This window comes from Erinaceus europaeus, chromosome 20 (assembly GCF_950295315.1).
Source record: "Erinaceus europaeus chromosome 20, mEriEur2.1, whole genome shotgun sequence".
NCBI classification, from domain to species: Eukaryota; Metazoa; Chordata; class Mammalia; order Eulipotyphla; family Erinaceidae; genus Erinaceus; species Erinaceus europaeus.
The window spans coordinates 45,785,261-45,811,572 of NC_080181.1; the positions used below are offsets into that span (position 1 = coordinate 45,785,261).

General features: G+C 52.3%; 1 protein-coding gene across 4 annotated transcripts in view; it reads right to left on the reverse strand.

Annotated features, from left to right (window-relative positions):
• The window catches only part of LRRK1 (leucine rich repeat kinase 1), a 113,126-nt gene that overhangs the window by 12,675 nt on the left and 74,139 nt on the right, over positions 1 to 26,312 (reverse strand). For all 4 annotated transcript variants that reach the window (XM_060179301.1, XM_060179299.1, XM_016191248.2 and 1 more), the window contains 14 exons: positions 24,859 to 24,988; positions 22,954 to 23,066; positions 20,547 to 20,761; positions 18,701 to 18,868; positions 17,071 to 17,243; positions 15,248 to 15,368; positions 14,880 to 15,039; positions 13,598 to 13,874; positions 11,539 to 11,710; positions 8,754 to 8,917; positions 6,889 to 7,028; positions 3,522 to 3,774; positions 3,159 to 3,325; positions 1,783 to 1,980 (listed from right to left, as the gene is read on the reverse strand). In XM_060179301.1, coding sequence (XP_060035284.1) covers positions 1,783 to 1,980; positions 3,159 to 3,325; positions 3,522 to 3,774; positions 6,889 to 7,028; positions 8,754 to 8,917; positions 11,539 to 11,710; positions 13,598 to 13,874; positions 14,880 to 15,039; positions 15,248 to 15,368; positions 17,071 to 17,243; positions 18,701 to 18,868; positions 20,547 to 20,761; positions 22,954 to 23,066; positions 24,859 to 24,988 — 2,451 coding nt within the window. The remainder of the gene's footprint in view (positions 1 to 1,782; positions 1,981 to 3,158; positions 3,326 to 3,521; positions 3,775 to 6,888; positions 7,029 to 8,753; positions 8,918 to 11,538; positions 11,711 to 13,597; positions 13,875 to 14,879; positions 15,040 to 15,247; positions 15,369 to 17,070; positions 17,244 to 18,700; positions 18,869 to 20,546; positions 20,762 to 22,953; positions 23,067 to 24,858; positions 24,989 to 26,312) is intronic.

Sequence of the window (26,312 nt, forward strand, 5' to 3'; positions counted from 1 at the left end):
GAGGGGAGGAGGGAAGGAGGGAGGGAGGGAGAGCACACACACCAGAGCATCACTCTGGCACATGGCGATGCTGGGGACTGAACTCAGGACCTTGTTCCTGAGAGCTCTTAATTGATTTTTTTGTTCTTTCTTATTGCCACCAGGGTGATTGCTGGGGCTTGGTACCAGAACTAAGATTCCGTGGGTCCTGAATGCCATTTTTTAATTTCTTTCTTTTTCCTAATTTATGTACTATTTATTGGATAGAAACAGAAATTGAGAGGGAAAGAGGAGAGAGGAGACACACCCGCAGCACTGCTTTACTGCTCATGAAGCTTCCCCCTTGTAGACGGGGCCCTTTATTCCTTCTCTCTTTCTTTCTCTCTTTCTTTCTCTCTCTCTTTCTTTCTTTCTTTCTTTCTTTCTTTCTTTCTTTCTTTCTTTCTTTTTGAAAATAAGAGGAAAGAGAAAGAACCAGATGTTACTCTGATACATATGCTGCCGGGGAGTGAATTCAGGACCTTGTGCTTGAGAGTCGAGTGCTTGGGGGCCAAGCTCACTGGGTTAGACACACATAGTGCCAGGACCTGTTTCAGGATCCTGGTTCGAACCCTGGGTTCCCCACCTGAGGGGCTCACTTCACAAATGGTAAGGCAGGTCTGCAGGTGTCTATCTCTCCCCACTCTCTATCTCCTCTCCTCTCAGTTTCTCTAAAAATAAAAAGAGAAAAGGATCCAATGCTCCATCCACTGCGCCACCTCCTGGACCACTATCCCTCCTCTTCATGCTCCTCTTCCTGCTCCTCTTCCTGCTCCTCTTCCTCCTCTTCTGCCTCCAGAGTTATCGCTGGGGCTCGGTGCCAGCACTACAAACCTACTGCTCCCGGAGGCCATTCCCCCCCCCCCATTTTATTTACTGCAGGTGGGGAGCTGGGGGCTTGAATCCGAGTCCTTGCTCTTGATACTATGTGCACTTAACCCAGTGCACCACTACATGGCTCTGGACCACTATTCTTTATTCTCTTTCTTTTTAAAAATTTTTAAATATTTATTTATTTATTTATTTTCCCTTTTGTTGCCATTGTTGTGGTTATTGATGGATAGGACAGAGGGAAATGGAGAGAGGAGACAGAGAGGGGGAGAGACAGACAGACACCTGCAGACCTGCTTCACCGCCTGTGAAGCAGTTCCCCTGCAGGTGGGGAGTCGGGGGCTCGAACTGGGATCCTTACACCGGTCCCTGCACTTTGAGCCACGTGCGCTTAACCCTCTGCACCACCGCCTGACTCCCTTTCTTTCTTTCTTTTTTAGATAAGGCAAGTAGAAATTGAGAGGGGAAGACAGGGAGGGGACAAAGAAAGATACCTGCAGTCCTGCTTCACCACTCATGAAGCACCCTCCCCCCCACCCCCGCAGGTGGGGACTGGGGTCTTGAACCTGGGTCCTTGTGTATGGTAATATCTGTGCTCAGCTAGGAACTGTGTGCACGACCACTTGGCCCCCAAAAGAGCTCATATTTTATCAAGCACAAGGACCTGGGCTCAAGCCCCCAGCCAGCACCCATGGGAGGCACCATGCACAGGGGAACCTCCGCTGGTGGCGGAGCAGTGCTGTGGTGTCTCTCCTCTCTCTCTCTCTTTGCTTTTCACTCTCAACAGGAAAAACAAAGTCGGTGGGATCACGCAGGCACAAACCCCCAGTGGAGGCCTGGTGGGAGGATAGAACGTCTTGAGACCAGGATCCCCGAGCTGACTTATCCAGAGCCCCGTCTCAGTGTCCTGTCGTGGGGCGCTGGGCGGCGCACCTCTGGCGTTGTCGGCCAGCACGGTGTTGAGGCTGCCTAGCGGGGCGAGTTCCAGCGCGAAGCAGAGCGGGTGGATGCTGATGCCAATGAGAGACACGATGCAGGGGTGCTGCAGGGCGTGCAGCATGCTGGCCTCTTGCCGGAACTCCGAGAAGTTCTTCATGGCGTCCGTGGCCCGCAGGTGCCGCAGCATGGTGTCTGCAGGGGACACGGGGACACGGTGGGGACGGGGAGCTGTTCCTCGGGAAGGCAGTGGGGGCGGGGAGGCCCTTGCTGTCTGCTGGGACTTTCTCTCATGGCTCCTCGAGGGCCTAGTAGAGGGCTGCCGCCTGGGGCCGGGGTCACCCAGCAGGTTCACCAGGTCCTCCTATCTTTCATTTATAGATCGAGATCAAGATAGAGAGATAGACAGACCACAGCACCAAGGGTTCTATCCATGTGGCGGAGGTTAGGCTTGAACTTGTGTCCTGCATGTAACAAAGCAGTGCACCATCCAGGAGAACTATTTCCCCAGCTCTCTGTCCTTTTTATTTTTTCCCTTCCCACTGGGGCTTTCAACTTGTGCTTCTGGCAAATGCTTCTCCTCTCTCTCTTTTTAAAAATATACTTTATTTATTTATATTTATTTAAATTTTTTGCCTCCAGGGTTATTGCTGGGGTTCAGTGCCTACATGAGGAATCCATTGATCCTGGAGGCCATTTTTCCCTTTTGCTGCCCTTGTTGTTTATCATTGTTGCTGTTGTTGGATAGGACAGAGATAAATCGAGAGAGCAAGGGAAGACAGAGAGGGGAGAGAAAGAAAGACACCCGCAGACCTGCTTCACTGCTAGTGAGGCAACCCCCCTGCAGGTAGGGAACCGGGAGCTCGAACTGGGGTCCTTGCTTTGCGCCACATACACTTAATCCGCTGTGCTACTACCCAGCCCCCCTTGTTTTATTTTAATGAGAGACAAATGCAGACAGAAAAATACGTGCCTTGCCCACTGAGCCATCTCTCAGACCCGTCCTCTCCCTTGTGGGAAGCAGTTGAATGGGTCTTGCAAGGTGAGGGCTTCCAGTCCAGGCTTGGACGGTGTGCCCACTGAGTGCTAGGCCCGGGCCCAGACACCTAGAGATGGCTTATGCTTTGGGGGCTTGAGGTCAATGTGAGAGTGACTCCCAGGCCTGGCACAGCCCGCCCTCTGTCTAATCCCCTTGTTTAGAGCCGCCCCCTTTGTCTGGAGCCTCGCCCACAACACAACCCTTTGTTCCAAACCCCGCCCCTCACCTTAAGCCCCGCCCCTTTCTACCCAGGGCCCGGCACCCTTGCCCCTCCCCCGGCCCCGCCCCTTTACTGGGTCCCTGCCCCGCCCAGAGCGGTGGGGGCACCTGCTACCTGCGGGCGTGCTGGCCATGTTCTTGAACTTCTTGATGTGGAAGCGCTTCACCGCCACTGGCTGGCCCTGGTAGCGGGAGCGGTAGATGACGGTGCCACTGCCGCCCTGGCCCAGCACGCTGCCCTCATCCTCGCTGTGCTCCAGCTGGCTGTTCTCCAGGAAGAGCCTGGGGGGGGGGGTCGGGGTTCGGCACAGACACCATCCCCACCACCACCCCTGCCCACGTCTCCGCAGAGAGGCCCCAAGTGAGAGCTCGGATCCAGGTGAGGCTGGGGTGGAAGGTGCTGCCTCACTGACTCAGTCTCCCCCCGACCCTGCACAGGGCTGGGGAGACAGTCCAGGGGTTCTGCAGAGAGACTTACCTGGCGGGGAAATCAGTCATAAAGAGCTCAGGGACCAGTTCCTGGAGGGGCACGGGCACATCGGGGTGCAGGGGGCAAGCGATGACGTCACGCTCGATGGCCGTGAGCACACAGTCTTCCATGTTGAAGTACTGCAGGCCCTCAGTTGCCCGTTGGCTGGGCTCAGCGTGCAGGGCGCAGGACGTCTCACACACAGGGCAGGGCACGTACTGCTCCATGAGGGGCGTCCCATCACTTTCTGTGGCCGTCAGGGCTGCGTGGGGACAGAGGAGAGATGGGGGGCACCTGTGTGAGGGTCCCCAGTGACACTGCATCGTGGGGAATGCATTTTAGAACTTTCTAGAACTTTCTGGACATGGCTCCTACATGCAGGCCCTTGTGTGACACATCTAGGAAATGACCCTGGTTGGGGGGGTTCCCTTGGGGACAGTAAAGTGCATCAGGGGTGCAGGGGGTCTGCACCTGAGCAGAGGTTAGGAAGTTGGGGTTCTCCCCTGCACAGCTGGGGCCTACTTGTGGGTCTGAGCTCCCCACAAGCTCCAAGAAGCCAATGTCAGCCAGCAAGGAGCTAGTCTTCCGATTGGAAAGAGAAGGCTTGTGATTATTCCCATGCACCCCAGAGGGGAGAAACAGGGAGAAAGGACCATACATTAGAATTGACAAAAATCTTTTCTTTTCTTTTTTTTTAACCTGGTTTCCTCTGGGCAGGTTTGACTTTCCAGTCTGACTCAGCAAGTACAAAGAAATGCCATCCTAGTGCCTCCAAGGAGGCATCCTCGGGGCAAGCCTAAGGTCCAGTCTATGCCCTAGAACTTTCTGGGCATGGCTGCTGTGTGCAGGCCTGGTGTGGCACACTATGCTTGCCCTGTTACTTATTGGATAGGACAGAGAGAAATGGAGCGAGGAGGGGAAGACAGAGAGGGGGAGAGAAAGATAGACACCTGCAGACCTACTTCACCACCTGTGAAGCGAAGCCCCTGCAGGTGGGGAGTTGGGGGCTGGAACTGGGTTAAAATATTTCTTAGGGAGTCAGGTGGTAGCGCAGCGGGTTAAGCTCAGGTGGGGCAAAGCACAAGAACCAGCGTAAGGATCCTGGTTCGAGCCCCCATGACTCACAAGACAAACCTTCTTCTCTGAGGTCCCTGTCTAAGTTTCTTCTTCAATTTTGTTTGTGGGTCTCGTGGGTAGGCAAGTCCACCACTCTTAGGTTGGTTTTTTGTTCTTTTATTTCATATAGAAGGAAAGACATGCAGAGAGAAAGAAACAGGGACAGAAAGAGACAGGGAGAGAGGGGGAGAAAGAGGGAGAGAGGAGAAAGGGAGAGACAGGGAAAGAAAGAGAGAGGGAGAGTGGGGGAGAGAGGGGGAGAAGAGAGAGGGAGAGTGGGGGAGAGAGGGGGAGAAGAGAGAGGGAGAGAAAGGGAGAGAGAGATAGAACGAGGGTGAGGGAAAGTGAGAGAGAGGGAGAGGGGGAGGGGGAGAGAGGGAATGGAAGAGGAGGAAGGAGGGGGAGAGATGGGGAGAGAGGAGGTGAGGAGAGAGGGACAGACAGGGAGAGAGAGGGAGAGAGAGAGGGAGAGCTAGGGAGATGGACAGGGAGAGGGAGAGGGAGAGAGAGAGGGGGAGAGAGGGAGTGGGAAAGAGGGAGGGTGAAGGACAGGGAAAGAGAGGGGGAGGGAATAGGAGAGGGAGAGAGAGAGAGAGAGAGAGAGAGAGAGAGAGAACAGGGCTGGAGTTCCCCCTAGTGCCATGTAGCAGCACTTCTGTGCAGTGCTGGGATTTGAAGCTGGGCCCCACACACATGAATGTGAACGCTCTACCTGGTGAGCTATCACCTGACCTCCAACTAAGCTGCCTTCCTGGCACCAGGAGCAGGTTCTTGCACTGCACTGCACCTCAGTGTTGCCTCAGAGGTGCCCCTGGGATGCAGGGATGGCTCAAGGAAGAGGGGGGCCTGGACCCCCTCTGGGATGCCAGCCCTGCCCTCTCTGCCAGCTCGGGCCCCAGATGGCCTGGCCCAGCAGGTTCTGCCTCGGATCTCTCAGTAAAATAAACAGAGGCCCCAGCAGCCTCTCGCTCCACACAGTGCTTGCTTTGGGGGTGCTGTCGGTGAAGGCGCTGATCAAAGCTTCTAAAAAAGGGTGTGTGGGTGAGGTGCACTCTTGGGGAGTGGGGGGCAGATAGGCAGGGGAGGAGTGCCCTGGGCTCCTCTCTCTCCTCCTCTGCACACGGGTTCCTCTCTACCCCAGGGACCCCCAGATTCCAGCAGCTCCACCCTCACTGTACAGATAAGACCTGTGGAAGTGTCTCCTGGGTCCATCTGTAGGCCAGGAAGTACCCTTTTTTCTTTAAAAAAATTTTAAAAGATGTCTTTATTAGTGTGTGTGTGTGTGTGTGTGTGTGTGAGAGAGAGAGAGAGAGAGAGAGAGAGAGAGAGAGAACACATGAGAAAACCAGAGCATCACTCTGGTATATGCGATGCCAGGCATGGAACTCAGGACCTCATGTTTGAGAGTTTAACACTTTACCCATTGTGTCATCTCCTGGGATTCACCCTTTTCAATTTCTTAATTCAAGTAAACTGATTTAATTTTTATTTGTTATCCTGTTTATTGTTGAGGTTTGGTACTCTCTCTCTCTCTCTCATAGGACAAAGAAAAATTGAGAAGGTAGGAGGAGATAGAGAGGGAGAGAGACAGAAAGACAGTTCTAGATAGACTAGATAAAGCCCTGCTTCACTGTTGGTAAAACTTTCTTCCTGTAGGTGAGAACTGAGCTTTCGTCCATCCATCCATCTTTATTTCTTCCTTTCTCTCTCTCTCTTTTTAAAAATTTTTACTGGGGATTGATGGTTGATAGTAAATACAGTTGTTGGTACATGTGTAAATTTTCTGTTTTCTGCAAAACACTCTCACCCCTAGCCTAGCTCCTTCTCCATCATCATGCTCCAGGAGCTGAAAGCTGCCTTTCCCCCAGAGTTCTTTATTTTGATGTAATATACCTTACCATTCTTGCTTTTAAAGGTTTATTTACTTTGATGAGAGAGACAGAGATGCTCCGGTATAGGCAAGGCCAGGGATTAAACCTGGGGCTCAGGTATGCAAGTCCTGTGCTCCACTGTGGAGCATTCTCTCTGACCACTTGACTTTCCCACTCACTGGAGATGTCAGGAGGCCACATTCCACTCATGCTCTGTGGGGGTCTGATCCCCATAATATCAAGAGTGCTTGCTTGCATCTGTGTTCCTCCTCGCTCGGGCTGAAATCCAGTGGGATTTCTCCCCCCCCCACACACACAAGTGGGCAGCCCACCCTGGTTTATCTAGAACTGTGAACCTGAGCACGACCTGATTGAGGACAGCCTCTTACCAGGAAACCACTGATCGATCAAGGAGTTGACATGATCTGTGATGAAAGCCATTGCTGAGAAGTCCCGCACTTCCGACTGGCAGATGATCTTGATGCCTCCACTCTTCTTCTTCTTCCAGTTCACATCGGAGGACTCCACACTGAGAATGGGAAAGGACAGAGTCCACTGTGCGCCTGCCCTAGAAGGGTCCACACACCCTGTGCCCCCAGGCCCTGTCCTGGGGTCATGAAGACACACACAAGGATGTGAGGGTCCCTGAAACCAGGCACCCCTGAGATTGAGGCCTGGTGTTCACTACACTCACTATCTCACTCAAAAAACAATTGGGATAAGATGCTAAGCTGGATGGCTTATTATGTCAATAGGAGGATCTGGCTGGGGACCCGAGTGTCCCTGCTGGCCCAGCTCCTTCTCTTAGGACAAGGCGGGGTGAGGCTGGATGGCTGTGTGGGACCAGTTCCCTGTCCCCCTCCAAAAAAAAAAGTCAGATAGGCCTTTCTCATTTTGAGCAGGGCAGGCCTCTTCCAACAAGTGCCTCCCTAATGAGGTGCCAAGGACAATCCTTGGATCCCTGGGGAATGCAGACATGCCGATTGCTTAAGAGCACTAAGGTTCTCAAAGTTCAGCAGACAGTCTTATCTTTTCCTAATGGAAGAAGCGAGGAGCTGGTGTGTGTGTGTGTGTGTGTGTGTGTGTGTGTGTGTGTTGGTTCTTAGAGGTATGGGTTATTCATCCTCTTAGATAAAAAAATGAGAGTTTCATTTTTCAGGTGGAGGGTAGATAGGATAATGGTTATGCAAAGAGACTCTCATGCCTGGGGGTCCTGAAGTCCCAGGTTCAATCTCTTGTACTACCATCAACCAGAGTTGAGCAAAGCAGTGCTCTGGTGAAAGAAGAGAGAGAGAGAGAGAAACAGAGATATTCATTTTTCACTCTCAAAGTAGAGATAGGAGCACCTCATGTTATGTGACTCCCCCCCACTCTCTCTTTGACACCTTGGGTCCCTTAACACAGGATGAATCCTCCGGGTCCACCCCACTCTCTTTTTCTTCCTCCCCTCCCATCCCCTCTTCTCTCTCCTTCCATGGGGATTATTGGTGAGATTTGGTGCCTACACGATGAATTCACTGCACTCAATGACCATTTTGATCTCTTTCTCTCTCTCTCTCTGTCTCTCTCTCTTTTTTTTTTTTGACAGACACTGAAATTGGGAGGGAGGGGGAGATGAAGAGGGAGAAGACAGACACCTGCAGACCTGCTTCAACTGAAGCTTTGGGATCAGGGGCTCAAACTCGGGTGGCTCTCGAGCATAGCCAACAAGTGTATTCTACTGGGTGCGCCACCACCTGGCCACACCCCTTTCTTCTTTCTGCTAAGGACATTCTCCTCAGTATACTATTACGTTGTTGGAAAAGTCATGATGTCATTTTCTATGCCTTCTAATGCTAAAATGTGTCACAACTTTTCCAACAGCCCAATAGTAAATTCAGTTCCCTCTGCCAACCTGTCTGACCCTGCTTTGATGACTCACTCATTCACCCCAAAAAAGAACCCAGAGGTGGGAGATTTCCCTTGAACCCTGACAGCTCCAAAGCACTGTCCTGTGGGAGTCACCTCAGGCGGGGGTTAAGGGGCACCTGTGACTAACACCCCAGGCTCAGTGGCCATTCAGTCCCTCAAGTCCTGGGCTGCGGTCACCTGCTCTCACCCATCTTGACCTGCAGAGAATCCCAGGCTGAGGGCACCGGGAACTTCTGGAACATGGCATCTGCCATGAGGAGTGCCTCTCAGGAGCCAAGCTCTCATGGAGCCACATCTCCCAGCTGTGGCAGCCCCCGCCACCCCAGCCTAGTCTGGTCCCCACCTGAGGTAGCCCCCATCGAAGGTGACCAGGAGCCCCTCCTGCCAGTAGATGGTCTGGTTCCTCTTCACGCGGAAGGTGCTGCAGCGGTTCCTCTGGTTGCCTGTGAAACTGTAAATGGCGACTTTCCGGTGTCTGCTTTTGGTATTCTTCTTGTTCTCAAATAGCTGAAAGAGAAAATAAAACACCCTGCTTAAGTATTCTGGGCCCCTCACTGGGCCAGGCCTTGATCTCTAAAGAGGCTGAGCTGGGTCCCCCTTGATAAATGACCACTGTGGTAACCACCTCCCCCCGCCTCGCCAAACCCACTCTGCTCACTGGAGCTAAGGGAACAGCTGTGCTATCTGAGGGAAGGAGATTCTCTAGGAGACTCTGGGATCTCATTTTCCACCCAGGATGGGAAACAGACCTTTCCAGAACCCCCCCCCCCCAAAATGACAAGCCAAAATTCCTGTCAGAGGAAGTGGAAAATACAAAGGTGGAAAAGGTATAAAATTGCCCAAACACCCAGCACAAACACCGAACCAAGTTCCTAATGAAGACTCTGGCATAGTCCATTTCTAGGTTCTTCCCCCTCTCCCTACATTCTGCATCTGCTTCTAGAACTGTGGGGGCCAGCGCCGTAGTTCTACATTTGTAAGGATGTCACTTCCCCCTGTGGCGAGAAACTCCTAAAAGTCTTTTTGCTTTAAAAAATATTTTAAATCCAGTTTGAGCCCCCAGCTCCCCACCTGCAGGGGAGTCGCTGCACAGGCGGTGAAGCAGGTCTGCAGGTGTCTCTCCCCCTCTCGGTCTTCCCCTCCTCGCTCCATTTCTCTCTGTCCTACCCAACAGCGACAACATCAATAACAACAACAGTAGTAAGTACAACAGCAATAAAACAAGGGCAACAAAAGGGGAAAAAAACAAATTAAAATTTTAAAAAATATATTAAAATTTTTTTTATTGACTTATTTATTGGATAGAGAGAAATTGAGAAGGGAGAGAGGGAAAGAGACAGAGACACCGGTAGCACTGCTTGACCACTTGTGAAGCTTTCTTCCTGCAGTTGGGGACCAGGGGCTTGAATTCAGGACCTTTGGCAGTATAGTGTGTGTACTCTAACGGGTGTACCAGCACCTGGCTCCCGATTTTTTTTCCCCTTTAAACTTTAAGAGTCTATAAAGCAGAGCCACTTCCTGAATTGTTCTCATTTTCAGATAGTTAAGTGGATCCTTTTTTTTTTTTTTTTTTCCTCACAAAGTTCTCTCTGATTCTACATGCTTCTCTCCATCAGATTTTTGCCATAGGGTGACCGGGATGGAAAGGCTAACATTTTTGAAGGTTTGGGGTGTGGGTTGAGGAGCTGTCCCCTGAGGCCCTTTGTGGACCAATGATGAGGTGTGACCACTGGGCAGGGGTCCCGGGTTAACTCTGCCAAACTGGCCGGTGAAGGTTGGCTGCCGACTCCCAAGATGCAGTCAGTGCCTGTGGTCACCGATGAGCTGCAGAGCCCCCCCCTTCTATCCTCTCCCCCAGTCTGGCTGGATATCAATGTAATTTCTCCCCCAGTTCTGAGAGGGAGGATGTTGCCAGGAAGCTGCTTCTGCCTGGGGCCCCACGTGGGAACTAGGCCTCACACGAAGATGACACAGTGCCGTGGCCTCCCACCGAGTGTGGCAGGGAGGCGAGGGGGGGGCTCCAGTATCTTCAGTATCTCTCCTGCTGACACGAGCTGTAACTCTTAGAATTCTCAGCTCTCACATTGCTTTTGTTTATCTACTTATTTTCCCAGCTCAGTAAAACTTGAAGACCAGAGAGTGTCTTTCTCTAGCCAGGAAGTTCTAATGCCAGGAGAGCCTTTTAATCAGAATGTGATACAGAATCTAATGCCAATTATTCCTCAGGGTCTATGCTGGGGCTGTCAGAGGGTGTGTGTGTGTGTGTGTGTGTGTGTGTGTGTGTATCAGAGCTGGGGTGCTGGTTCCACACTGGATTTTTTTTGTTGTTGTTGCCTCCAGGGTTATCACTGGGGCTCAGTGCCTGCTCCATGAATCCACTACTCCTGGTGGCCATCTTTTTTCCATTGTTGTTGCTGCTGTTGTTGTTGTTGGATAGGACAGAGAGAAATGGAGAGAGGAGGGGAAGACAGAGAGGGGGAGAGAAAGACAGACACCTACAGAACTGCTTTACGGCTTGTGAAGCGACCCCCATGCAGGTGGGGTGCCGGGGGCTCGAACCAGGAGCCTTGCACTGGTCATTATGCTTTGCACTATGTGCACTGCTACCCGGCCCTCACACTGGATGTCTGGATGGAGTCCTATCCAACAACGATGACATCAATAGCAACAACAATAACTACAATAACAAACAAACAAACAAGGGCAACAAAAGGGAGTAAATAGATAAATATTAAAAAATATCAAAAAAAAAAAAAAAGAAAAGAAAAGAAACAGCTTCAGATTCCAAAGCACGGAGCCCACCGGTCAGATCACGGGAGACAACAGTGGAAAATGCAGTTCCCCGGGCCCCAGCCTGAATCAGAATCTCTCTTTAGAGGGGCCCAGAGGCCTGCCCTCTAGCTGTCCCTTGACAGTGATGGAAGTTTAGGATCTTGTTCTAGAAGAGGGTTCATTCAGCCTAAGGCAGCAGGCACTGAGCCACAGTCACAGAATGTTCCAGAAGGGACCACTGGCCCAGCGGAGAGGAGGGGGTTGTCTGTCACCTGCTTCCCGGCCCTGGTCCAGAGGGGCTTCAGGAAGGTTCTCCTGGGAAAGGGTGCCCCCTCCCACCAGGCACTGGCACGCACCTGCAGGTCCATCTCTGCCAGGCTGATGAGCATTCGGGCAATGAACCTCTGCCAGAAGCCCACGGGCACGAAGCTCATCTTGAACACCCGCTGGATGCTGTTGGCTGAGGGGTGCCGCAGGCCGTGGGTGTCCAGGCCCGGCTTGGAAGGAAGCAGGTGTGGTAGGAGGTAGCTGGAACACATCAGAGGGGATCCATGAACCAGGGCTCTCCCCCCCAAAACCTGAGGCTATCTGGGGCACCTCTGCCACTCCCTGTGCGGGGGTGGGGGTTGGGGGTGGGGCTTGGAATTGTCTTTTTCTTTTTTCTATTTTCTTGTCACCAGGGTTATCGTTGGTGCTTGGTGCCTGCATGATGAATCCACTGCTCCTGACAGCCATTTTTTTTTTCCTGTTTTTTTTTTTCTTTTTTTTTTTTTTCCCTTTCATTTGATAGGACAGAGAGAAATTGAGAGGGAAGAAGGAATGAACTGGGTGGTGACACACCTGGTTGAGCACACATTACAGTTTGCAAAGACTTGGGTTCAAGTCCTGGGCCCCACCCGCAGGGGGAAGCTTTGAAAGCACTAAAGCAGGTCTGCAAGTCAGTCTCCCCCCACCCCTCCCTTGCTGTCTCCTCTTTCCCTCTTGATTTTTCTGTCTCTATCCAGAATAAATAAAAAATTTTTCTTTTTTTATTGCCACCAGTGTTAATACTGGGGCTTGCAGTCAACAATATTTATACATCTTTCCCATATTTGGAAGCTACTCTTTTCCCTGATCCAGCTTTCTGGTCCTTCTGCCAACCATGACATCACCTCCCAGACAATAATTAGGATTCACCTGCATATCAGATTTCAGGCTCAGGCAAACAACAACAACAACAACAAAAAACCCCAAAAAGCCAACCAACCAAGCAAACAAACACACTAGTATAGCCACAGGCCCTTTGGAATATAACTAAAACATGCCTACTAGCTATCTACAAAATGGAGGGCCCCCCCAACTCTTCATCTGCACTATTCCAGCCTTTAGGTCCATTATTGGTCAACAATTTGTTTGGCTTTGTATGTTAACTCTCTTTTCAGCCACCAGGTTCCAGATGCTAGCAGGATGCCGACCAGACTTCCCTGGACAAACAACCCACCAATGTGCCTTGGAGCTCTGCTTCCCCAGAGCCCTTTCCCACTAGGGAAAGAGAGAGACAGGCTGGGAGTATGGATTGACCTGTCAATGCCCATGTTTAGTGGGGAAGCAATTACAGAAGCCAGACCTTACACCTTCTGCATCCCACGATGACCTTGGGTCCATACTCCCAGAGGGATAAAGAATGGGAAAGCTATAAGGGGAGGGGATGGGATACAGAGTTCTGGTGGTGGGAATTATGTGAAGTTGTATCCTTCTTATCTCATGGTTTAGTCAATGTTTCCCTTTTATAATAAAAAATTTAAAAAAAAAAACTAGGGCTTGGTGCTGGCGCTGCTCTAGGAGGGCCATTTTTTTTTCCTTTGTTTTTTTCTTTCTATTTTTAGATAGCCCAGAAAGAAATTGAGAAGGGAGGGGGAGCCTATATATATACTATATATATATATATATAGAGAGAGAGAGAGAGAGAGAGAGGGAGAGAGGGGGAGAGAGGGAGAGAGATGGAAGAGAGGGAGAGGGAGAGAGGGAGAGGGAGAGAAAGAGAGAGTCAGAGAGACATCTGTAGCACTGCTTCACCATTCATGAAGCTTCTCCCCCTGCAGGTGGGGAGCAGACACTTGGACCTGGGTCCTTGTGCCCGGTAATGAGTGCCCTTAACTAGGCATGCCCATCCATCAAATAAAAAAATATGAAAAAAATAAATGAAATCCTAGAATTATTTAAAAAAAAAAAGAGGAGGGAGGAATAGAGAGGAAGAGAGACACCTGCAGCAATGATTGACCACTTGTGAAGCTTCTCCCCTGCAGGTGAGGAGTGGGAGCTTGAACCCGGGTCCTAGTGTGCTGTAACATGTGCGCTCTACCATGCGCCCGTCCCATCATCTCACTGAGTGCCCCCGCAGCCCCTTCCCCCTGCCGGCCGGGTCCCAGGCCTCACCTGTCGTGGGCCACGGGCAGGGCGATCTCGAACTTGGCCAGAAACTGGAAGTACTGCTCTTCCGTCTGCTGCGTGAAGCCCGTGCCAACCAGCAGCAGCCGCAGGTCCTCGGCGCGGATCACCCCGTTCCTGGCCACCGAGCGCGAGCCCTTGATGCTGAAGATGCGCTGCAGACACTCGGACAGCCAGATAGGATCCAGGAAGTAGAGGTTGTGCAGGCCGCGGCTGGTGTCGGGGAAGTGCAGCAGTGTGCCCGTCTCGATGAGGAAGCTGATAGCTGCGGGGGTCCAGGGGGGGCATGTCAGACCCTGCCACCACCCCCGGGGGGCAGGGACACCCCACCACTCCTGGAGAGCAACCAACCACCTGCATATGAAGTGGGGGACCTCCGGCCAGGCTTGCTGGTAACTCCCCAAGGTGCTAATCTGAATGCCACTTGGGGTACGACAGTCAATGCCTAGTACTTAATTCTAAAAATTTGCTTATTTGATAGAGATAGGCAGAAATGGAGAGAGCAGGGGAGAGAGAGAGAGAGAGAAAGAGCCAGAGACACCTATTTCTCAAACCCCTGTCTCCTCCATCTAAAGGAAAGAAAAGGGAAAAAAAGCCCACCGGGAATGGTGGAGTCATGCAGGCATGGAGCCCCAGTGATAACCCTGTTAGCAAAAATTAAAAAAAAAACAAAAAGAGGGGGTGGGTTTTGGCCCACCTGGTTGAGCACACATATCACCATGTTCTGGGACCCAGGTTCAAGCCCCCAGTCCCTACCTGCAGGGGGTGGGGGAAGCTTCATGAGCAGGGAAATAGGTCTGTAGGTGTCTCCTCATCTCTCCTTCTCTGTCTCCCCTTCTCTCTGGATTTTTCTCAGTCTCTACCCAACACATACATAAAACATTAAAAAAGTAAATAAAAAGAACATAAATAAAATAAAAAGAACCCAAATGAAGAGAGAAAAACGACACTCCAGATGTTTCACCTCGGCTCCCCCACTGGACACTCAGCCTGGGAGCCAGCTCATCCTGTTTCTCTGTCTTGTCTGTCCTATCTGTCTGTCTGCCTCAGTGTCTGACCCGATGTTGGGAGTTCTGTCTCTCCGAGGAAACAGGGAAGCCAGGGAGGGTGAGGGAGGCAGGTGGGCAGGCAAGCAAGAGAGTCTGTGGCTGAGGGCCAGGCTGGCGTGATGTAGCAAGCAGGCCCATCTCTGTCCCCCGAGATGTGCCTCCAGGGGCTCTGTCCCTGCATCCAGCCCGCCTGTGGTAGGGGGGGCACCTCGAGTGCCCACCTGACTGCAGGTCCTCGTAGTCCCGGATGTCGTTGCCCGGCATCTGCTCCACCAGCTGCTCCAGCTGCCTGTCTGTCAGGTACTGCACGGCGTCCTCCAGCCTGCGGCGCTGCTGCTCCGCCAGCACTGCCTCCTGCAGGCTCAGGTAGCTCCTGGGGATCTGGGGGCCACAGCAGGGCACAGGTGGAGGCCGGGCGGGGCTGGGGACAGGGGCTGTGCCCCACCACTCCTGAGCTGTGGGGGAAGCCCTGCCTGCCTGCCTCCACCCCTTCAATCCTCCAGGATCCGCCCAGACAGAAGACAGAGCGTTCGCGTCTTTACATGAGAGAACGCGGGCTAAAGCCCCTCTGTTGGGGGGGGGTACTCACCAGCCTCCCCGCGAGTTTTTGGCAGCCAATGGTGCTGCCCACGTCTTTCATGTTGCACGTGACGTGGAAGATGAGCTGTCGCAGCCCCTCCTGCCCCTCCAGGCTCTTGCAGGAGAGCTCGCTGTGGGTGCAAAGCCAGGAGACAGTCGGCACAGCGGTTATGCTCCCAGGTCCCAGGTTCTATCCCCAGCGCCAGCAGAAGCTGGAGCTGAGCAGTGGGCGGGTCAAAATCCAAAACTAAAGGAACCGACTAGGGAAAGATAGGAACAGGCTGGGGGTATGGATCGACCCACCAATGTCCATGTTCAACAGAGAAGCAATTACAGAAGCCAGACCTTCCACCTTCTGCACCCCAGAAAGATCTTTGGTCTGTACTTCCAGAGGGATAAATGTTAGGGGGAAGATGACTATAGGGCTCTGAATTCCAGTTCCATCAGGACCCAGAGAGAGAAGAGGGAAAAAGGGTGGGGCTAGCTAGCAGAATGGTTATGCAAAGAGACGTTCATGCCTGAGGCTCCAAAGCCCCAGGTTTAATGCCCTGCACCACCATAAAAAAAAAAGGGGGGTGGGGGAGAAAAAGGAAGGACACTCAAAAGTAATAGGTGTGATTTAAAGGAAGAAAATCAGGACCATCGGAAAAAAAGTATAAATATATATAGTTTCAGAAATAATAGTCAACCCCTATCTATGACCTTGGGAGAACCACTGCAGTTTCCAATGGAGGGAATAGGGACACAGAACTCTGGTGGTGGGGAAAGTGTGGAATTAGACCCGTTATCGTATAATTTTTGTAAATCAGTATTATATCACTAAATTAAAAAACAAACTAAAGCAGGCACAATCAGAAGCCCTGGTGCTAAATAAAACAGACAAGTAAAGGCCAGGCAGCCCTCACTCACCGCACCACCTCCTCTGCCCCAGGGCAGCCCGAGGGGCTATGTCTCAGGGTTCTGTCCCCAGTGCTGGCACCTCGGGAGACACAGATAAATGGGGAGACCTGACTTGGGGCAAAGCACTATGCTGAAGGGCTGGGACGGGTGTCACAAAGGGGCACGTTGACCCGTCCCCCTAACATGCCCATATTATAGAACAGGGAAGCCAGATGGGTGCAAGGTGACCCCCCTCCCAGGTCACAGACAGGGGGGGGTCAGAGGAACCCCTGAAGTCCATCCTGGATTCCCAGCCAGGCGCCCCAGGGCTGACTCGTGCACCCACATTCAGGGCACCCCACCTGGGGAGACAAAACGGGACAGTCCCAGGAGTCGGGCTATAGCGCAGCCGGTTAAGCGCAGGTGGCGCAAAGCACAAGGACCGGCATAAGGATCCCGGTTCGAACCCCGGCTCCCCACCTGCAGGGGAGTCGCTTCACAGGCGGTGAAGCAGGTCTGCAGGTGTCTATCTTTCTCTCCTCCTCTCTGTCTTCCCCTCCTCTCTCCATTTCTCTCTGTCCTATCCAACAACGACGACAACAATAATAACTACAACAATAAAACAACAAGGGCAACAAAAGGGAATAAATAAATAAAATAAATATTAAAAAAAAACCCAAAAACCTGTCAGTCCCTAGGGCGGCTGCAGCAGGGCTCCCCTGTTCCTGTGTGTGTGTGTGTGTGTGTGTGTGTGTGTGTGTGTGTGTGTGCTTCCAGAGCCCACTGGGTCGGGGTTTCACCATCTGCAGAGGAGGGTGCTGTGCTCCCAGGCTGTGGGGTGTTCTGGGCTAAGGTCAGAAGGTGGAAGGGCCCCCCAGGAGTGGGTGCCCTCCCCGGCCCTGCCCCTCTCCATGCTCACCGCCCAGCCCGAAGTGTTGGGGGGGGCACACTCACTGCAGGTGTTTGCAGGTGATATCCGGGAAGCCGGTGGCGCGGGAGCCAGACGGCGAGCGGCAGAGCGCCAGCACGTAGGCACGCAGCGTGGCGATGCGCTCCACGCGGAACTTGGTCTCGATCAGGTCCAGGTGCGTGCCCACCACCAGCACCACGGCGTTTGGGGCCTTGGCCTGCGGGGCGGGGGCGGGGGCGGGGGCGGTCCTGAGGCTGAGCACGGAGGAGGCCCACACAGGGGTGGGGTGTGGGGGGGCTGGACCTGCCCAGACCTGTTGTCGTCCCTGAGTCCCTACTCCTGTTACACCCCTCCCACCGACTTACATTCTTTTTCTTTCTTCCTTTCTTTTTCTTTCTCTCTCCTTCCTTCCCTCTTTCTCTCCTTCCTTCCTTCCTTCCTTCCTTCCTTCCCTCTCTCTCCTCTCCTTCCTTCCTTGATTTCTTTCTCTCTCTCCCTTCCTTTCTCTTTCTCCTCTATCTCTCTCTCTTTTAAAAATTATTATCTTTTATTTGTTTGTAGGACAGAGACAGCCAGAAATTGAGGAAAGAGGAGATAGGGAGAGAGAGACAGAGAGACGCCTCAGCACTACTTCACTACATATGAAACTTTCCCCCTGCAGATGGGGACTGGGGGCTTGAACCCGGGTCCTGGTGCCTGGTGATATGCCCACTCAGCCAGGTGCGCCTCCACCTGTCCCCACTATCTCTTCTTTTTCTCTTTCTTTCTTGCCGCCAGGATTATCGGACGAATCCACTACTTCTTTTTATTTTTAATTTTTTTTAAATATTTTATTTTATTTATTCCCTTTTATTGCCCTTGCTGTTTTATTGTTGTAGTTATTATTGTTGTTGTCGTTGTTGGATAGGACAGAGAGAAATGGAGAGAGGAGGGGAAGACAGAGAGGAGGAGAGAAAGATAGACACCTGCAGACCTGCTTCACCGCCTGTGAAGCGACTCCCCTGCAGGTGGGGAGCCGGGGTTCGAACCGGGATCCTTATGCCGGTCCTTGTGCTTTGCGCCACCTGCGCTTAACCCGCTGCGCTACAGCCTGACTCCCCCGAATCCACTACTTCTGGCAGCCATTTAAGAGGGATACAATTCCACACAATTTTGTTGATAGAGTTAGAGAGAAAGTGAGCAGGGCCAGGGAGGTAGAAGGGAAGAGAGAGAGAGAGAGAGAGAGAGAGAGCTGCTACACCATACGTGAAGCATCCCCTCTGCAGGTAGGGAATGGGGGCTTGAACCCAAGTCCTTGCACATAGTAACATGTGCATTCAACTGTGTGCACCACCACCAGCCCCCCTTTCTCTCTCTTTTTTTTTTCTTTTTTACCAAAGTACTGCTCATCTCTGGCTTATGGTGGTTCCGGGGACTGAACCTGGGATTTTGGAACCTCAGACATCAAAGTCTTTTGCATAATCACTAAGCTGTCTCCTCCATCTTCCTTCTCACTCTCTTTTTCTATCTCTTTCCTTTCTTTGCCCCAGAAACTCCCACAGAGCAAGGTGATTCTCCAGAACACGTATTTCTTCCTCCCGCCCTCCTCCCTTCCTCTCCTTCCCTCTGTCTTTGCTTGTCCTCAAGGATGCTTGATAGAAGTGGGAGGCCCTGGGGGTGGGGAGAGTGCCTCACCTCGATGTTGAGCAGCCAGAATTGCAGGCTGGCCACGGCCTCCTCACCCAGCGCCAGGTTCCACACCACCACGTAGAGTGCCTTGTCGGTGAAGAAGCACTGGTTCACGGTGGCCATGCTGGCAGGTCCGCCCATGTCCCACACGCTGAACTCCACCGACTCGACCTCCTTGAGCAAGCAGGGGTCGAGACAGGCCCTTCAGAAACGTGGCCTTGCCATGCTTAGACAAAAATCATCTACTTCTCATGCTTTTCTTTTCTGGGGCTCTGTGCCTGTATTTTTCATTCCACTGCTCCCAGGAGCTCCCCCTCTCCTTTTTTAAATTGCCACCAGGGTTATTGCTGGTCCCTGCACGATGAACCCGCTGCTTCTGATAGCCATTTTTTCCCCCTTTATTTGATAGGACAGAGGGCGAGGGGACATAGCGAGGGAGAGAGACAGAGAGACACCGGCAGACCTGCTTCACCACTTGTGAAGTTTTCCCCCCTGCAGGTGAGGAGCCGGGATGCAAACCCAGGTAATGCGTACGCTTAACCAGGTGCGCCACCGGTCCCCAGTGATCATTTTAAAAAATATATTTATTTTTTTCCCTTTTGTTGCTCTAGTTGTTTTATTGTTGTAGTTATTATTGTTGTCGTCGTTGTTGGATAGGACAGAGAGAAATGGAGAGAGGAGGGGAAGACAGAGAGGGGGAGAGAAAGACACCTACAGACCTGCTTCACCGCTTGTGAAGCGATGCCCCTGCAGGTGGGGAGCCGGGGGCTGGAACCGGAATCCTTATGTTTTGCGCCATGTGTGCTTAACCCGCTGCGCTACCACCTGACTCCCACCAGTGATCATTTTTATACTTTCTTTTTGATAGAGGTTGTGAAACAGACAGGCAGAGCGAGAGAGGGAGACATAGAGAAGGGGAAACCCTTATAGCACTGCTTCACTGCTTATGAAATTCCCCCCTCCCCAGAGCGTGGGGGCTGGGGTTTGAACCCTGGTCCTTGAACATGGAAATATGTGCATCCTACCAGGTGAGTCACTAGTGAGCCCCAAACTGGCTTTCAGACTCTGGGAAAACTCTGGCGGTGACTGGAGGGGACAGGGAGGGACAATGGTGGAGGCGGGCAGAAGGGTGTCTCTGGTGTCTCGAACTTCGGTGTTGTGTGTGGTAGTATGCGTAGACATACACACACACACACACACACACACACACACACACACACACACACCAGTGTGAAGATGCACTCCTAACATCTCTTAATATTGCAAACCAATGTCACATCAGTTTTAAAAATGACATACAGTAAAAACAAAAACAAAAAGCATGGCAGGGGCTGGGTGGCAGCACACCTGGTAGAGCAAGTACCCGGGTTCAAGTTCCCATTCCCCACCTGGAAGAGGAGGCGCTTCATGAGTGGTCAAACAGGTATCTTTTTCTCTCCCTCCCGCCCTCAATTTCTCTCTGTCCTATTCAATAAAATTAAAAATAAATAAATAAAAGGAAAAAATGAGCAGCGGGAACTGGCTGTGGAGGCACTGAGTCCCAGTGATAACTCTGATGGCAAAATAATAATAATAATAATGAATAAAATTAGCATCTCATCAAAGGGATCTAACAGCCCAGTAGGGATCAGATCAAAGGAACCGGCAGGGTGGCCTGGAGCATTTATTCAGTTATAACAACAACAACAGTGATGGCAGCAAAATCCAAGGCCATGGCCAGAGCTCACCCCCAGCCTTGGCTGCCCCGGTTCTGAGCCAGCCCTCAGGGCCCTGCCAGAGCTTGGGCTTCAGACTCCAGACTCAGGGAGTGAATCTCAGACTGAGAGAGGAGTAGCTCCCTCCCAACCCCGACCTTGGCCTTGTAGCCTGCTGGCCTCTGCAGCTCCCACTTAGTGGTGCGGATGGCGGCTTCTGGGGGTGGCATCTGGGGGGCGCGGCCCGTCTGCAGGATCTCCAGGAGGGTGGACTTGCCCTGGCGCGGGGGCCCCACCAGGATCATCTTCAGCAGCCGACACTTCTCGGCTCTGCGCAGCTGCGCCCGCAGGAAGGACAGCACAGCTTTGGGGCCTGCGGGGAGTGGAGGGGAGAGGCAGATGGCGCCACGTGTGTGAGGTCATCCGCTGGGGGTGCTGGGCTGGGAGGGGGCAGTCTGGGAAGACCACCTATAGGGGCTGGTGAAAGCAATGCTCCACGCTCATGGCCACCAAAGTCAGGGTCCTCAGAGCCACATCCTGGCTGCCTTGGGGCGGGGGAGTTAGCAGGGGGCTGGGGGTGTAGCTCCAATCCCCCCACATGGCCAGCTGAATGCAGTGAACCCCCAGAACAACCCAGGACTGGACTGTGTATCCACACTTAGAGACTTCATTCAATAAGTACATTGGAAAAAATTCTCTCTTCTTCCCTTTATTTTTAAAATTTTAAAAAAAATATTGATTAATTTATTATTGGATAGAAACAGAGAGAAATTGAGAAGGGAGGGGGAGACAGAGAGGGAAAGAGACAGACACTTGCAGATCTGTTTCACCATTTGTGAAACGTTCCTCCTGCAGGTGGGGACTGGGGGCTTGGACCTGAGTCCATGTGCGCTAACGTGAGCAATTAACCAGGTGCATTACCGCCTGCCCCCCCTTCCTCCCTTTCTTGTCCTCCCTTTTCCCTTCTTTCCTCTTTTTTTTTTTTTTCTTCCTTTTACTTCCTCTCTCTCCTTTCTTCCCAGCTCACTGCTCAGCTCTGGTTTAGGGTGGTCCTGGTGATTGAACCTAGAACCTTGAAATTTCAGGTATGCAAGACTTTCTGCATAACCATCATGCTATCCCCCTCAGTCCCACATGGGGAAAAAATGTGTATCTTTAAGATCTGTGGCCACTTGAAAGCCCTGGTAGGTGAACTGCAGACCCTGAAAACGAGCGCAGGAACATGGAGCTCGAGACAGGCCGAGGGTGTGAAGAAGGTGTCACTTGACGGCGGCAGGCTCCCTGCCTGTGTGGGTGGTGAGGCGGCCTGGGGAATCAGAGACACTGGACTGAGACCCTGGCCACCTCCCTGCTTCCTCGCCAGCATCTGGGTCCAGTGTCTTCATAGGCACAGTTGTACGGCAGATACGACATTTCTGTTTCCTGCCCTCTTTTCCTGTCTGCTGTCTTGGATTAGTACCGGCCCACCAGTGGTGTGTGTTCCACCGAAGGCAGAACTAACACAGACACGGACAGACAGCTGACTAAGCCCACAGACGGCACAGATTACAGAAATTTACGACTGTTTACAGAGCGCTGCTCAGCTCTGGCATATGGTGGTGTTGTAGGGGATTGAACCTGGGACCCTGGAGTCTCAGAAAGACCCTTTGTGTAAGCCTTACGCTATTTCCCTCACCTAATGACATTTTTTTATTTTTCCACCAGGGCTTCATGTCTGTGTGATTCCACTGCTCCTGGGAGACTCTCCCATGTTTTGTTTTGTTTTTGACCTCGATAGTAGGTGAGAAACAGAGAGAGAACAAGAGACATCACAGCACCACTCCACCACTTGCTCCTATAAGAGACATCACAGCACCACTCCACCACTTGCTCCTATTTGTCAGTCCAGAGGTTCGAACCCATGGCCTTGGGCATGGCAATATGTGTCCTCTAGCCTGTGGGGGCTCTCCACCCCCTCCATTGGGATATTCATTCCTCATGACCTTCTCTAGTCTCTCACTGACATAACGCACCCAGTGTGAACTCAATGTCAGCAAGACCAGTAGCATGTGTACTGCTGGGGGAGGGGAGAGGCGTTTAAAGGTCACTGGGGCTTTTCGACTGCTGGGGGGTGGGCACCCCTCAGTCCCGTGCTGTTCGAGGGTCAGCTGTAGAAAGATCCTCTGCAGGGGGCTGGGTGGTAGTGCACTGGGTTAAGTGCACATAGTGTGAAGCACAAGGACCAGTGCAAGGATCCCAGTTCAAGCCCCCGCTCCCCACCTACAGGGGCGGGTCGCTTCACAAGCAGGTGTCTATCTCCCCGTCTTCCCCTCCTCTCTGAATTTCTCTCTGTCCTGTTCAACAACGTAACAGCAACAATAACAATGGACAAAAGATGGCCGCCAGGGGCAGTGGATTCATAGTGCAGACACTGAGCCCCAGCAATAACCCTGGAGGCAGAAAGATCTTCTGCAGTGACCACTTACCCAGACACTAGGGGGCGCTCTGCACCCTCCCCCCCCCCCAGCGAAGCCTCTTCTCTGCCACCACCCCCCAACTGTGAGGTTGAGTCTCCCGGATCCTCACCCTCCTTCCTGATGTCTGCGGGCACGTTGCTGATGCTCAGCTCCTCCGTGTCCAGCTGCCACAGGTTGCCCAGCTGCCCCAGCTCGGGGGGCAGCTCGCGGAGGCCGGGGTTGCTGAGGGGAGACATGGAGACACGCGGCAGCCATCAGCCTCTGCAGCCTGTGCCCACGCCTGACATGGGGGCCCTGGCCTGTGTCTCCCTCTGGAGCAGGACTCCAAGGTTCCTCTCCCTTCTTTCCTGTGAGTCTCTGTGGCTCTGGCTTACGGTGGTGCAGGGGACCTCAGAGTCCCAGGCATGAAAGTCTTTTGCAGGACCACTATGCTGTCTGTCTCCTCCATGTTTAGAATCCTCTCCCTCAACTTGCATCCCCTCCCCTCCCCTCCCCTTCCCTCCCCTCCCCTTCCCTCCTCTCCCCTCCCCTCCCCTTCCCTTCCCTCCTTCCCACCACCCTTTCCTGGTGGTCACTTTTTCCTTTTATTTTCTTCTTCCCTTTCTTTTGTTGATAGAGACAGAGAGACATTCAGAGGGGACAGGGAGATAGGGAGAAAGAGAGACACCTTGCAGCCCTGCTCCACCACAAGTGAAGCTTCCCCCCCCCATAGGTGGGGATGGGGGGGCTTGAACCTGGGTCCTTGGGCATGGTGATGTGTGTGTCCACTGAGCGCACCACTGCCCACCCCTCTGCTCACTCGTCTTCTCTTTCTATTCATTTGACGACACTAGAGATAACCACTACCTCTCTGGGAGAAGGCAGAGCAACTTGAATGATCTTGTGTTTCCATCGATTTTCATGCTGTCTGCCTCCCTCCCACCCCAGCGGGTGCTTCCGGGAAAGATGAGTGATTGAACTATCAGTCTTAGCATTAGCCATCAGGGGTAGCGCTGGGGCTCAGTGTCTGTATGACTCCACCATTCCCAGTGGCCATTTTTGGCTTTCTTCTAGACAGACAATAAAGAGACAGAGACAGACAGGGAGGGAGAAGGAGACAGAAGGATCAAACCAGGGTCAGTGAGTGGTAACGCGCACGCACTCTGCTGGGTGAGCCACCTACCAGTCTCCCTGCTACTGTTATTCTTTTTTTAATTAATTTTTTATATTTATTTATTTTCCCTTTTGTTGCCCTTGTTTTTTATTGTTGTAGTTACTGTTGTTATTGATATCATCATTGTTAGATAGGACAGAGAGAAATGGAGAGAGGAGGGGAAGACAGAGAGGAGGAGAGAAAGATAGACACCTGCAGACCTGCTTCACTGCCTGTGAAGCGACTCCCCTGTAGGTGGGGAGCCAGGGGCTTGAACCAGGATCCTTATATCGGTCCTTTCACTTTGCACCACCTGAGCTTAACCCGCTGAACTATCGCCCAACTCCCTATTCTTCTTCTTCTTTTTTTTAAAGATGTGCTTATGTATTTTCCACAAAAGAGACCAGAGCACACCACTCAGCTCTGGCATAAGCTGGTGCCGGGGACTGAACCTGAGACCTGAGGCATGCCTGTCAGGTGTGCAGTCGCTGGGCTCTTTATCATTCCTAACTCAGTGCAGGAGAGCCAGTCAGGGTCCCACACGTACCCGCTGTCACCGTGTCACTTCCCTGGCTGAACTCTGATCTATTTGAAGAACAAAGGCAGGAGACGGGGAAGGAGAGAGCAAAGCACTTCTCCACCATCCACTCGGTTCCCCTGGCTGCTCTCTTGTGGGGTCGAGTTCAATTTCATGGCTGAGGCACCTTGGCCCATTCTTCTCACTATAACGACTGAGAGAGGCAGACATACAGGGTCATCCTGTCTCCCCACCCTCCTCTTCCTCTTCCTCCAGAAAGCTCAGGGCTGACACTCTCGCTCCCTGGCAGCCAGGGGCAGTTTTCTGGGGGCCCCCCTGAGCCTGGGGGTGGGGGGCAGACTCACTTCCCTAGGTAGAGCTCGGACAGGTTCCTGAGCAGGCAGACGGAAGGCGGGACGGCGTCCAGCAGGTTATCATTCAGACACAGGACTTCCAAGGATTCGCTCAGGAAAGCTGGGAACTCGAGGGTGCACGCTGCAGGGAGAGGGGACCGCCACGTCACTCCATGAATCAGGGCCCAGCTGCACAGGCCACATGAGAGCCATGGGCTGGGGCACAGCTCAGCAGGGCCTTAACCTCTCAAGCATGGGGTCCCAAGTTCAATCCCTGGCATCCCATGAGCCAGAGTGATGCTCTGGTTCTCTCTCCTCTTCTGTGTCTCATTAATAAAATGGACAGACCTTTGAAAGATAAATACGGCCTTCTCTGAAAAGCAAGCAGACTCTCTAGTGTTTCAGCCCCTTCTTTAATTCGACTGCTGTGAAAATTGCATCTTATCTGCTGAATCTGGGGTCCTGGGGGTGTGAGCCGAGGAGGGCGGGTCCAGAAGGCATGAATCTCTGGAGCCTCTTGTCCCACCTTCTGGAGCAGGAGAGGGTGGGGGTGGGGGCAGGCACCCCTCCTCAGGGATCTCTCTGCTAGGAGCATTTAAGATAAACTGCTCAGAGCCTTTTCACCTCGACTTGGCTCAGCCAGATACTGAGCTAGAGAACTGGGGTTCTTCTGTGGGGCTGAGGGAGGCACCCCATGCCCTGGAACATGCTCCCTCCCCCCTGCTCTGGCCTTTCTCCATTCATGCCGCTACCATTTTTGTGTGTGTGTGGGGGGGCAGTAATCTGGCCTCAGGTAATGTTCTGGACAAGACGATAAGAGAATGGAATTGAGAATGTAAAACATGAATCCCCCAATAAAGAAATTAAAAAAAAAAAGAGAATGTGATTCCTGTCAGAGGGCTCCTGTGGAAACACGGGTACAAAGACTCTTCTTTCTTTTAAAAAATATTTATTTCTTTCCTTTTGTTGCATTTGTTGTTTTATTGTTGTAGTTATTGTTGTTGGTATTGATGTTGTCGTTGTTGGATAGGACAGAGAGAAATGGAGAGAGGAGGGGAAGACAGAGAGGAGGAGAGAAAGATACCTGCAGACCTGCTTCACCGCCTGTGAAGCGACCCCCCTGCAGGTGGGGAGCCGGGGGCTCGAACCCGGGATCCTTATGCCGGTCTTTGCGCTTTGCACCACATGCGCTTAACCCGCTGTGCTACCACCTGACTCCCACAGAGACTTTTCAAGGGGACTGTGGCCTGGGATTTATTTCCTAAGAAAATGGTCAAGAGGTCTCCTCCTCCTCTTCCTCCTTAAGGAATTCATACCACCACTCCCACAGAACACTTACTTTATTTCTTGTTTACTTTCAGATAGAGACAGAGGAAGTGAGAGAGACAGAGCAAGCGAGAAGGAAAGACACCTGAGCACTGTTTTCACCGCTCATGAAACTTCCCCTGGTGTCACTCCCAGTGTCC